The sequence below is a fragment of the Akebia trifoliata genome, chromosome 3 (assembly GCF_017979445.1).
Source record: "Akebia trifoliata isolate Shusen 1 chromosome 3, ASM1797944v1, whole genome shotgun sequence".
NCBI classification, from domain to species: Eukaryota; Viridiplantae; Streptophyta; class Magnoliopsida; order Ranunculales; family Lardizabalaceae; genus Akebia; species Akebia trifoliata.
In genome coordinates this window covers 4,200,864-4,214,725 of record NC_141377.1, presented here as the reverse complement: position 1 = coordinate 4,214,725, position 13,862 = coordinate 4,200,864, and the positions used below count along the sequence as shown (strand labels likewise).

General features: G+C 33.7%; 1 protein-coding gene across 1 annotated transcript; it reads right to left on the bottom strand.

The window, feature by feature from the left end:
• Positions 1–871: 871 nt before the first annotated feature.
• Positions 872–8,212, bottom strand: LOC147405620 (serine/threonine-protein kinase 52-like). Its single transcript, XM_086433416.1, has 6 exons — positions 7,678–8,212; positions 5,327–5,448; positions 3,094–3,290; positions 2,478–2,652; positions 2,040–2,174; positions 872–1,350 (listed from the first exon to the last, which is right to left on the bottom strand). Exons 1-6 carry the CDS (start codon positions 7,934–7,936, stop codon positions 1,144–1,146), a joined length of 1,095 nt encoding a protein of 364 aa, XP_086289542.1. The 5' UTR covers positions 7,937–8,212; the 3' UTR covers positions 872–1,143.
• Between the last annotated feature and the right edge of the window lie 5,650 nt (positions 8,213–13,862).

Below are 13,862 nucleotides of genomic sequence, written 5' to 3'. Positions count from 1 at the left end.
CATTGTCTTTGAGATGACACCACAAACTGAAAAATATCATTTTGTACACAAAATGGAAGTCTCGTAAATTCTAAAAAAAAAAAAAAAAATAGAAGAAGAACGAGTTTGGATCCATAGCTCAATTGGATTGAAACATTGCAAATTTGAACGCGTGAGCTCAAGTTATCTTAAAATAATTATAAAATTTATTTATAAAATTATAATTATAAAAACGGGTTCGATAAAATTTATAAATTTATTTAAATTAATATATATATATATTCTGATCATTTTACCGTAATACAGTAAAATCCAATAGTTATATTAAACAATGATTATCAAATTTTGATAAACAGCATAACACTTTTACAAGACTATCAAACAAACTTTTCAATGTTCCAACTATTTACAACTGTTTTCTTACAACAGAATTTGACAGTAAAAATTGACAACATTATTAAACAGGACCTTAGGTTCTAACCTCGATTTGTAATTTTGCCTAATCCTTAGAGTTGGTTATTGGCTGATGCGCCCCCAGCTAACTCCGTCCGATCTCAACTCCTATATTTGAAGGGTTGGGGCCAGACATTGGCGTTGGTCTTTAGTACCCGACTCCAACCTCGTCTCGTATGTCTAAGTGACGTGAAACATGAAAATGGATGCCAATTTATACCCCCATTGTAACCATCTCAAGAAGTACTATTGGGTTCAAGAATAAACATGAACGAAGTAATGTAAATTTGGATATTTTTTTATAAAATTCAAGATGATAACAACAACAACAACAACGTTTAGCTCACATTGGGAACCAAATGTGGTATAAAAAAATCATAGAGAACATTAGCACATTTTGGATTCCTATATATGATTTGAATGACCCTCTAGTAGAATATCTTTTCAACAACATTAGCCATTAAACCCAAACACGTAACATTTTTCAGATCATCATAATAATAATTGGAACATAGAAGCTAATAAACTTACAGACAGAAAACTAGCTAGCAAATCAAATACACATAAAAAAGAAAAGCTTTACATCATCCCACAAAGAAATAAGATGTTGCAGAGCTCTTCCTTCAGCCTATATATATATGCCATTGTATCTTCTCAGCTCTGTAAACCCAAATTTCTTGAAATCAAATCTCTTAACAAGGTTCGATTCTTTCAAGGTCCTCGGTACTTACGGAAGCATAGACAACCTTGAGGCTGATCATGAGGGATCATACCTCCACCCTTTGACGTGTCGATGGCCTCTAACATGGTTACCACCTCATCCATCTCTGGTCGCTTGTCGGGATTCGCATCCCAGCATCGTTTCATTACGTTTGCCAGAGAGCTAGGGCAACAACGGGGCATATCCGGTCTCAGATTCTGCAGTTTCATGATTAGTTTTACCAGTTATCTTGCATGTGACCAGCACAAATAGTTGGGGGTAGGGCTGTCAATGGATCATGTTCACAGATCGGATCCAGAATTTATCTGATAAGTATCGGATTGGGCTCTTAAGGGGATCAGGTTTTTATCAGATGTCAAATACTGAGATCCAAACCTAATTCAATTACAATCAGATCAGGTCTAGATTGGATCAAACCTGATTTGATGGAAAAAATCTAAATAAACTTCATATATTTAAATAAATTTATACTATAATTTATTTAAGGGTTGGGACCCGTTGACTCATGACATATGACTCGAGGAAAAAATACATGATCTCAACTGTGTGAACACAAAATCCAATGGTTGAGATTTATCCTAAAAATAAATATCATCGAGATTTGTGTTATCTGGATACTTATAAATCCCAACCGTTGTCATGTTTACACGGTTGAGATCATGTCTTTTTCTCATGAGTCATTCTTCATGAGTCACTGGAACCTGATCCTTTATATAATTTCTGACATTTTATCGAACGGGTCCTTATCGGATCGGGACATGGTCAATCCAGATCTGAACCTTATCAGATCCATACCTGAAGTTATCGAATCATAACGAATCAGATTTCAGGTCTGATCCGATCCATTGACAGTCCTAGGTTAGGGGATGAGGAGGAGAATTTGTACCTGGCGGACAACAGCGGACGTCACTTCCGAGAAACTGAGATCAGGATACGGCATGTCACAGCAATATATCTCCCACAAACAGATACCGAAACTGTACACGTCACATTTCCTATTGTATGGGCTGCCGTTGAGTACCTGTGATCATCCACCCGTTCACCCGCGTCACTGATGATCGGTTACAATTAACAAGGGCCCAAACCAGTGGATTCTTTAAAAAAATGTACCAAACCATCTAAAAAAACAAAGTAATTCAAGTGGTTGCGTTGTAAATATTATTTAGAGAGATTCTATTGCTACACCCAACTTATGCTAATGCCACCCTAATTCATATGTATTATGTAAATCACCAAAGAATTAGTACATATTTTGGGATGGTGTTAGCAAAAGTTGGAGTGGCAATAGAAGCTCTCATTATTTAATAGCAGATTGATTTAGTACCTCAGGTGCCATGTAACCGAGAGTCCCAGTCTCGCCTGTCATATCATTAGGATTCTGAGCCTCAACACGAGCAACCCCAAAGTCGGCTATTTTTACAGTGCGGCTTTTATCCAAAAGCATGTTCTCTGTCTTCACATCTCGGTGAACGATCTTCTTAGAGTGAAGGTAACTCAACCTACAGAAGAAGAGAATACTTCAATAAATTACAGGTTTTAGATTATTGTTGACTTGCAAAGCGATCTAATCTTAGAAATAACTAGAGTTTGTCTGTGCCTATGGCACAAGCATCATCTTTGGGGTTAAGGGGGTGACAAAGGAAAAATAATAAATTTGGAAGGGTAGTCTTGGAAAAAGGGGAAAAGTAATATAGAAAGTTGTAGGAGTGTTTTTGGAAAGAGGTACAAGAGAAAAGACAATAAAGTTTGGGGGTATTTTTGGGAAGGAGAAGAAAAGAGAAGACAAAGGAAAATGGACAAATATCCTTGAGATACATTGTTAATGGGGTATAAATCTTGAGAAAAAGGAGTGGGGTCCACCATTGTGTTTTATTATATAAAAGATTTGTGAAACCAAATGATTTGCTAAAATAAATATAGATGCGATAGAGGAGTTAGACCCTCGGGAGAGATCTAGTGCCAGTTGGACGACAACTTTGAAAGCTAGTTTCCTTCTCCGGTTCTTTATGAGGTAAGATTTGAGTGCACCCCCAGGAAGATATTCAACAACAACGCAACAAATATTGCTTGGCATGCCAATTCGGCCGTTTTCCGTTTGTATGCTTAGCTCTGAATTGCCCATTGTTGCTCCTATAAACTGCAAAGCGAGTTCAGTATGATTGTAAGAACCAGCATCCAACGAAAGAAATCAAGGCATGTGTAGATGCTTACCATGCATAAGAAATGTTATCACAATAAGCAAGGTTTAAAATATATGAATGTATCCGCCGAGACATATCAGTATCAGGCAAGATCGATACGAAACATTGAATGTTTTAGGTATGTATCAGCCGATACAGTATCGATTTTTTCATTAATCAAAATATTCAATCGATGCAACATTTTATACCTTGACTATAAGACAATAATTACGACAAGTTTTCCAGGACACTATGTCTATGAGCCCCCCCTACGTCAATCATGTAAGTTACATAAAACATGAATATTTTCAATCTAAATCTCAGGGTGAGGAAACTAGAAATTCTACCAGAATTTCTGGACTGGCAAAAAAAATGTGATAAACTAGAACAATACTTCCATATTTCAACAAGGCAATTTGAAAGAAGAATGTAGGGAAAGACATTGCAAGGAGAATCCAATGGGTTGGAGACAGAAACGAAATTGGGAGGGGGTTACAATTCTTGAGCCACCAAGGCATATGATATCATGGTTTAAAATATCGGAATGTATCAGTCGTTACGTATCGGTATCGGCCAGGACCTATATGAAACATTGAATGTTTCTAGAATGTATCAGTTTGTATCGAATGTATTGACCAATACCGTATCAGTTTTTTCATTAACTAAAATATTCAATCGATACAATATTTTAAACCATGTATGATATGATATAATTGAAACATAGCATTCAAATAAAAAATAAAAAAATCTAGTGCCTTTGAAAAATGGAATGGGTAAAAGCCAAATAGGCACTTTTTTTTCCTTTGAAAAGAAAAGAATGTTCAATATGTCAAGATTGTAGTTGAAAACAAAAACGGCCCAAGATAAGGAGAAAATGCTATTATTTTAGGAAAAAATGAGGGGAAGGAATATGGTACTTGAATGTGTAAACTACAGAGATATGGGATGAAATGAAAGACAGAATTAGAAGAGGGTGGGGGGGGAAGAAGTTCTAGTAGAATCTAAATGAAAGAAGTTACTCTCAAAAGAAACTTGGTGGTTAAGTGATGAGGTCAAAAAGGTTATTAGAGAAATGAGAATATGGTGCAAGACATGGCAACAAATTAGATATAAAGATAACTTTGAAAAATATAAAAGGGGTAAAAACAAGAAGTGAAGAAGATAGTAAGGGTTCAAAATATAAGGTGTATGGCGGTTTATTTAATAACTTAGAAAAAAGATAAAGTGAGAACAAATATTTATGAACTTGCAAAAATGAGAGAGAGGAGACTAGATATAGAGATCAATTTAGATGCATTTAAAGCAAAAAAATCAAGGTGCTTGGTGAAGGACAAGGAAACAAAATAATGGTCGAAGGTTTTTCCCCATAAATTACAAAATGAAGATCACGCGGGGAGCTTATAACTCAACGGAAAACGCTAACCATATAAGGACCATAACACATTTAAACGATCATATGATTAGGGTTATAGAAGTAAAAGAAACATTAACCAAGATAAAGTGAAGAAAAAATGTACTTATAAAAGAAGAGAGTCCTCAACTAGGTTTGGTATCTCTCATATCTAACATCACCTTATCCCTTGTCCTTGACAACAATAGACTCTGGCAAAAAGTTGGGATGGAACAATGTTGGTTAAATTGTTATTCGATATTTTAGGGAATAAAGTCGGTGTTCTCCATCATTTTAGGGGTTCAAAATTCTGTCTAAACTGCACTTTTTTTGTCTAGTCCGCTGCTTTGGAAAAAACAAATATTAATTCAAGGATATTTATTTGCATGTAAACAAGTTACCATTCTCAATACTGTGCAAGGAGAATGGTGAGAGCGTAAACCACCTATCTATCCATTGTCAACAGCCAACAGGATAAAAGCTTGTGGTCTCCAAAAAAATTTCTTCCTTTTTGACATTTATTGGACTCTTTTCTTAGCTTCATCTCTATTTGTCAAAAAAAAAAAAAAAAGGTCGGAGAGAGAGAACAAAAACAAAGGTTACCTTAGTTACATTAGGATGATCAAGCTTATGCCAAACGACGACTTCTTGGGTAAAAGCAGCCCTAAGTGAAGCAATTTCGGCTTCAGTCCTGTGGCCCTCTTCACCCCAATCAAGCAGTTTAACTGAATATGAGAAAGAAAGGAGACATAGTGTATGCAAAATTAGAAATCCAGTGTTGTATCAATTTAGAAACAAAATAAATAAAACCAACATAATTGCAACCTTGGCAATATCAAAGCTATTTGTTTCATACAAAATTGAACCGAAGAAAAAGGAAATATAAAATCTCTTCTTGACTCGAGGCAATGTTTTGATCAGGAGAAAAACTGATACTTTCTTGACTGAAACATTACCATATAGTCCGATACATTCCGAATCATTCCCAAAACAATTTTTTTTTTTTCGGGGTCAATGTTTTGTATCAGTCTCGCCGAAACCAACACATATCAGCCGATACATTCCAATAATTTCAAACGATGGTTATATCTTGTAAGTAAATATCCATGGTGAGATTGCTTGTAAGTAAAGATAAATTACTTTGTTTATGTTGGATGGTTGTTATGAATTCAACCCGGATTCTTGATGACCTGTTAACGATCCATATGACCCATTTGGTTTGGGTTTTGATCCGACCCATTTTATCCTCTTTGTAACCCTAAGTATTTAGGATTCATTCTTATGTATGAGAAAAGAGAGCCTGTCATATCCTCTTTGTAACTGCAAGAGAGAGCTTCAAAATGGGTGTAACAGGAGACTAGGGTTTTCTGATGAACTTTGTAGAAATCTCGTTGTTGATAGAATGGATTGATCATTGCTGCCCGTGGACGTAGGCAACTTGCCAAACCATGTAAATCGTGTCTTCTGTTCTGTTTTTTTTTTCCTATTTCGTTTGGCTTACGATTTCCTGCTCGAAATTTGTTCTGTTTGTTGCACACTTTCGCACAACACTTTGTTCTATCGAATGTATACATTAGCTTTTCATCAACTTATTTTCATGGGATTACAACACTAAATCTCATATACAAAACAAGTATGAAACAGATGATAGCTAAGATCACATGAAAGTGCAGGAAAAGAAGCCCAATACACCAACATTGTGGAAATAACAATCACTTTGCCTGCAAACACAACCCCTTCCTGTGAAATTCAGATTTTGTAAGATTAGATTCACAAGGACCAATTATCAATCATCCCACGAGAACCAATAAAGATAGAGTAACCAATTTCCTTTAACCAACACTTCAGGTTCTCCCAACCAGATCAACCACAAAATGCTACTCTTAATGATACAAATAACTTAACCTTATATTGACACATAAAACCCATCTGGGTATCCAAAAAACTGCTAAATTTAGGGGGGAAACCCTAATTGAGAATCCAAAATAAAATATATATAAATTTAGAATTAGTCCAAATGGGTAACCACAACTTTAATTTTTATGGTAAAAACCCCAAAAGTTAGCTTAAAATAAACCTAAAAAACTCAAGGAAAAATAAAAATAAAACAAAAATGGGTATCGATAAAAACGATTGGGAATTCCCCTAAAACCCCCAAATAAAATACATAAATGGAGAATTAGTTCAAAAAGGTACCCAAAAAAATTAATTTTTACAGTAAAAGCCCAGTGGTTAGCTTAAAATAAACCTAAAAAATATAGGGGAAAACAAAACAAATAAAACACAAAATGGGTATCCATAAAAACGATTGGGCGTTCCCCTAAAACCACCCAAAAAGAAAAAATAAATGGAGAATTAGCCAAATGGGTACCAAAAAACCCAAATTTTTATAGTAAAACCCCAATGGTTAGCTTAAAATAAACCTAAATAATCAAGAAAAATAACAAATAAAACAAAAAATGGGTATCAACGAAAAAGATTTGAGTACTCCCTTAAAACCCCCAAATAAATTACATAAATGGAGAATTAGTCCAAATGGGTACCAAAAAAACTAAATTTTTATAGTAAAAACCCCAATGGTTAGCTTAAAAATCAAGAAAAATGACAAATAAAACATAAAATGGGTATCTATAAAAACGATTGGGCAATACCTTAAAACCCCCAAATAAAATACATAAACGTAAAATTCGTCCAAATGGGAACCCAAAAACTAAAATTTTATGCTAGAAACCCCAACTGTTAGCTTAAAATTAACCTTAAAAAATCAATGAAAATTTGAAAAAAAAAAAAAATTTACAAAAAAGATTGGGTATTCCCTTAAAACCCCTAAAATTAGAAGAAAAATGAAAACAAAAATAAAAGTATACCCTAAGAAGAACAGAACAGAGATCATGGAAAACAAAGGAGAAATCAAAATAAAGAGGGAAAAAAAAATTCCACTATGTTTGTATTACCAGCAACATCTTGGCCATCATAAACTCCTCTATGAACTGTGCCAAAGGTTCCACGAGCAATAACACCCTTTATAATAAGCTTTGAGGGATCGATCTCCCAATCTTCTCTACTAACCCTCTCTCTCTCCTTCACTCCTCCACTCTCCTCTCTCTTCTTCTCCATAGTCCATGCTCGACTAAGATGCCTTTCAAGTTGTTCATCTAAGCTCTTCAGATCAATCTGATCTGCTCTAACAAACCCATCACTGCCCTCCCTCATCTCTCCTTCTCTAATTCTCTCAATCAATCACTCTCTATGACTATCTCTGCAACAACAACAACAAAGGCAAAAGAAACTGTTTGTTTACGAACCAAATGTGAAAAGGGTTGGTGGGCTTTTTGGGGGGTTATTTGTTCTTCTTGTTCTCTTCTTCTTCTACTTCTTCTCTCTTCTTGTCTATCATCCATGTGAGCACATGGATTGCCTGAACACAACGTATGTTTCTGACCCACTTTGGTCTCCTCTCTCTCTCTCTCTTTTTTTTTTTTTTTCTTTCTTTTAAAATCTTTCTTTGTTTGAGTTGTTTTTCTCTGACCTAGGGAGGTTGATGTGGCTTCACGGTCAATGTACTTTTCCACAAGAAACCAATCTCCTTAAAAAGCTTACAACACAATGCGTTGATTTCGGAACAATAAAGTGCATAAGTTTATATACATCATAATATATATTTACATTATTACCTTAATATATACATTAATACATGTGTATATATAATATATATATATATATATATATAGGGAAATGTTCAGCAGCCTAAGTTTTACCACACACTTTAACAACGTTTTTTGTCCTACATGGGTTAGAAGTTTTGGAATGAGCTGAATTTTGGTGAGGATGATCTCTATGATTAGAAGATCATCCTCCCCAAAAATCAGCCCATTCCGAAATGTTAGCCCCATGTTTACACGTTGAAAAATCGTGGACCGTCCATTTTTTGTATATCATTTTGATGGGGTTAGAAGTTTTGGAATGAGCTGATTTTTGGTGAGGATGATCTCCTCACCATAGAGATCATCCTCACCAAAAATCAACTCATTCTGAAACTTCTAACCCATGTAAGACAAAACGCGTTTGTTAAAGTGTGTGGTAAAACTTAGGGTGCCGAACGGGACCCATATATATATATATATACATATCTTTTGAATTTTAAAGGAGGGCAGTTCTGGACAGAACTGTATCCAAGGAGAGAAGATCTACGGTTCTCGAACGTGTAATTTTATAACATGCAACGCTCGCACATCACACGCATCAGGTAAATGAGGGTATACCCTTACGGGTGGTACTTGAGGACTTAATGCTCAGGTTGAGTATAGAACTCATGACTTACGGGAATTAATTGTTTATTGGTTTAAAATTGCCATTGAGCCAATTGCTCGAGGTTTATACATACATATCTAATAAATTATTAAATTAGATATAAAGTTTTGAATTGAGTTAGTGTTATTAGAGATGTCAAATGGTGTTTGAATAGAAGGTTCATCTGGGTAAGGCTTAAGAGTATTATCTATTATAACATTGGACTTGATATCCATATACAATGTAGTTTAAATATATTGGTCAATCCTCGAGTTAGAATATAAAGTCATAAAGCGATAATGATGTTGAGTTCCTCAAGATTTGTATGATTGCAGGGATTTTTTTTCAAGGAAATATGAATTCCTTGGAAAGTAAATTCTATCATTTGTTTGACCTACCAAAATGTCAAGATAGTTGGTTTTTTTTTAAGAGAGGGGGGGGGGGGGGGGGGTTCGGCATAATAGTACTAAAGTAACGTTAAGAGGAAGGAAAATCATTTTTTCCTATGAGTTGGGGTGGGAATTTTTTCCCTAGGAGTTCCGAAATCATTTTTCTAGAGCATTGCTTGGTGGATAAGGAGCTTTGGGACCATTTCCTTTCTCTTGGATGTGTTTAGTTGTGCCTCGAGATTTGTTAGAAATGTCTTTGAGGAATGGATTTAACTAAGGTCAAGCTTTTGCTCTTTGAATAAGTTGATTTGGAATTTACTCCTTTTACGATTACATGGGATATTTGGAAGGAAAGAAATTCTAGAACTTTTGAAAGAAAGACATTTTCAAGTCATGATCTCTTTATTTTTGTCCTTGATTTTTTTTGTTTTCCTTCTGGTGTAAGATTTATAAGGAGTTCAAATGGTTGTTCTTTAGGGACTTCGTAGTTCATTGGGATAAAATTTGTATTCAATGTTGTCTTAATTTTCTTTTTCTTGGGTTGGTCTTCTTGGCCATCCTTTTGCTCTTTATAATTTTAATGGAAAAAAAAATTTTGAATTCTAAGGAAATGCACAATCATACACTTGAAAATCACATTTTCCAAGCAAAAACATGTAGATCAAAAGCCTTCTTTTATTTTCTTTACACTACGTGGTACAAGAGTTGGGTGCTTGATAAATGAAAGAGAACTAACATTTACTAATTTTGGATACTAGTGCACTTATCATAGTAGGATACTGCTGAAGTAACATTAAAATGTACATCAATTGTACATTTTGATGTGGTGGTAACCATAGATGCTTGAAAAGCATCTATGATTATGCGTGTACCACCACGTTAAAATGTCAGAATTTATGTACATTTCAATGTTAGTAGAGCACAACTCATTATTATATTGGACTTGATGGGAACCATAAACTTAAGTGATACAAATTAGCACACATCATGATACCGAGGTCATCGAATTCTTCTAAAAAATCCATTTTTTTCTCCATTTCTTTTTCTTAAATATATTTTTTTATATATATAATTATCAACACATTGATTCCCACATTAAAATGGGCTCATTGATACCCTAAGGTATGTGATACAATGGCATAGTGTTTGAAAGTAGCGCTTAAAATGGAACAGATTTTATCTATAGTCCAAGTGATCTGAATCCGAATTTAGTGGGTTTGGTTCCATTAAGTATATCCAAATTAAAATATGGTTCGGATATGGGTTGATATCCCTTGACCTGAGCCGGATCCAGATTAAATATAAATCCATTCCTATATAAATCAAGATCCGAATGATATATTTTTTATAAATTGTATTTTTATATTTTTTAAGTTATCTTTTGTCAGTCAATAACAGTTGGGTGTAGTGATCAAGGCATATCTTAAAAATGTAAAGGTATTATGCTTAAGTCACCATTTGATTACGATTGAATTTTATCATACTCGAATCAATTAATTCAATCGGATCATATCAAGATATATGATTGTAGCAATTAGAATCCTAGTTGGATTCAAATTAGGATCTGGATAAAATTTTTTGGATATGGATATGGACATACACATATCTGGCCTGAACCTAATCCATTTTAAACCTTTGCTGAAAGGTAAGAGTTTTGGGATAATGACAATGCAGAGAGAGAGAGAGAGAAAGAGAGAGAGAGAGAGAGAGAGAGAGAGAGAGAGAGACGAGGGTTTGTATATTTTTGCCATATTTGGGAAATTCATGACAAGACCCTAAAATAATGGAATGAGTTTATAGTAAAGTGAAGATATAATAGATGTGGGGAAGGGAGAAATCTTATTTAGGTGTGAGATGTGATGGATGTGGGAAGGAAGGAATCATGTATAGGTAATACCTTTCCTTCTTGTACTAGCTTGAAGCTTTGTGTCCCCACTTTGTCAATGACACAAGCTATCAAAATTAAAATCCAAGACCAACAAGCATACTCCCTCACACTCTTGGGGACAAACGAGAAAGTAGAATGAAACTTACATTTAAAGTGTTTTTTATTATTATTATAAATAACGGGGTGTTTAGACTTAAATTCGACTAGGAGGATCGGATGAGCCAGAGGCATAGCCAGAACCAATCCATATGAGAACCTCCCCTAGGCACGTGCAACCCCTACACATCACACACACACACCAGGCAAGTGAGGGAACAACCTTACAGGTGGCCCCGAGGAAATATTATTCATACTGGGTATCAACCTATAGACTCTTACCACTTATTGGGTTTGAAATTGCCATTGAGCCACTCCCTCAGAGTTTCATTTAAGTTTCTTTTACATGTTTGTATGTAATTGAAGCCATGGCTTGGTTTCTCCATGAAAATGTAATATTAAAAGTTGTTGAGGAAATTTTGGGTTGTTTGACTTGAAATCTAGAATCCGAATTAGAAATCGATAAAATAAAAAATAAGTCATGGCCCATTTCTTATGTTTTGGGGATTAGCTTCTTATGTTTTGTGTTTGATATACAACATTTTGTATCAAAACTATATAATATAATCAATTTTCATAAATGATAAAGTCAAACGAGATTTTGGATTCTGGAAATTAATTTCCATGACATGATTCTAAAATTCCAAAGTTAAAATCTAAAATCAAAATTTTGCAACAATGGGCATTATAGTCACATTCCACTAAAGATTCTTGACTCTATAAAATACAGTCTTGGCAATGTCACCTTCCTTTTTTAAAATGGAAGAAAAGATGATTTAGAAAACCTTATCCACAAGTAAGAAAGGGTTTGGTTGACCTTGGAACTTGGAAATCGATTTGAAGATCATATTATAGTCTGATATATTATATAGTCTATAATTTGATGAATATGGGTATCATCTATGAATATTTTAATACATCAGTTGATCAAATTATTTTCCCATATAAATATTTCTAACATTTATATATCCCAACTTTGTTCCATTAATTCTAGAACAATAATTAGTCAAGAGAGATTCTATTACCACACCAACTTTACTTAGAGCACCCCAAGATGTGTGCGCTATTTCTCTGGATTTTTATTTATTTATTTTGTGGGCAAGGTGGGATTAGTTTGTGACATCATGGTTGTGGTGCAGATGTCAACCTATTTATCATGCAATGATGATTATATATGATGCTTAGCTTTCAAATTAAGAAAACTTAATGTTTATGTTACTAATTTGGAGACCAAATCCCGTAAAGTTGCATCTTTAATTTTTGGATAATTAGATGTTTAAGGAATCGATTTTGTTATCATGTCAAGATTTTGTCATCATTAAAGCCTCGTTCTTAAAAAAATGGGTTAGTAACGAAAAAAAAAGGCATATTTTTTTAATAAAAAAATGTGTTTAAAATGCATTTTGTATCTCTGACGATTAAAACGATTTAAAAATGTGATTTTTTCATTTGTAGGATTTGCTACATAATAGAATTTGATGATTCATAAATGTAAAAATATGGGATTTGAAGATACTAACTTGATTTTATGAATTTTCATTATATATTTTATAATTTTTAATATATATTTTTTATCTTATATTTTTATTTTTATTTCCAATTTTTCCAAAGTTTTCCCTTGCTATTTTAAACTCATACTCCGACTTTGCGACTATGGGTGGAACAAGTCTTATTAGTGTTTCTTTTACATTATAATCTCGATTTTGCATTGGGTTGGCAATCTAAAAAAAGATTTTGTCACCTCCTAACATAAATCTTGATTCTCGTCAAGTTCGATCTTGAGTCTCAATGTAAATTTTATGTGCCAAAAAAAGAGAGAAATTTATCAAAACAGTTGAGAGAGATGGGTAAAATTACTGTGTTAATTCTGTCAAAATGGGTTTTACCCCTGTTGGTCGATAATTTATTTATTTTAAATGGTAAATTTGATAAAGCAACTAATAGTTAATTTTCTTTTATACCTTTTCAATAAAAGAGCAAAACATTATAATAAAGCTTATAATAATAAAAACAACCCTCTGACAAATTTAAGAGAAATTTCAATTATAAATGCATTCGTTTTAATTTTCTCCTTGTTTTCAATGGATATCTACTCTCTTAATGCCTTTGTGGGAATTTTTTGATTGATCTTTTTCTTCGAACTTCTTTATGGTAGAATTTCTCTCGGTCGATACTGTCCGATGCATTTTGGTGGACAATTATTTAAGTGATTTTCACTCTCCCGATACTTTTCTGTTGAACTCTTTTAATTTTATTTTTTTTACTATGTAATTTACATATTTTCTTGGGATATTATGAAAAAACGATCAACTTTTGATGAATTTATGATTCTGGGCCACTATTCATTTTAATTACCAAAACATGAACAATAACGAATTCGGAGGTTTTAAAGTGACTATTTTATAAATTCTTCAAATTCACCTCCCAAAATGGTAATTCAACCTATTTTCTTATAAGAGGATGTAAAATAAATTAA

What these genes read in the sequence shown, in the direction of transcription:
- LOC147405620 (XM_086433416.1), bottom strand. Translation starts at nt 7,936, where the DNA reads ATGAGGGAGGGCAGTGATGGGTTTGTTAGAGCAGATCAGATTGATCTG. An exon ending in TGATGGCCAAGATGTTGCTG is followed by an intron (nt 5,449 to 7,677) that starts GTAATACAAACA and finishes TCTCATATTCAG; the next exon opens with TTAAACTGCTTGATTGGGGT. An exon ending in GCACTAGATCTCTCCCGAGG is followed by an intron (nt 2,653 to 3,093) that starts GTCTAACTCCTC and finishes CTTCTTCTGTAG; the next exon opens with GTTGAGTTACCTTCACTCTA.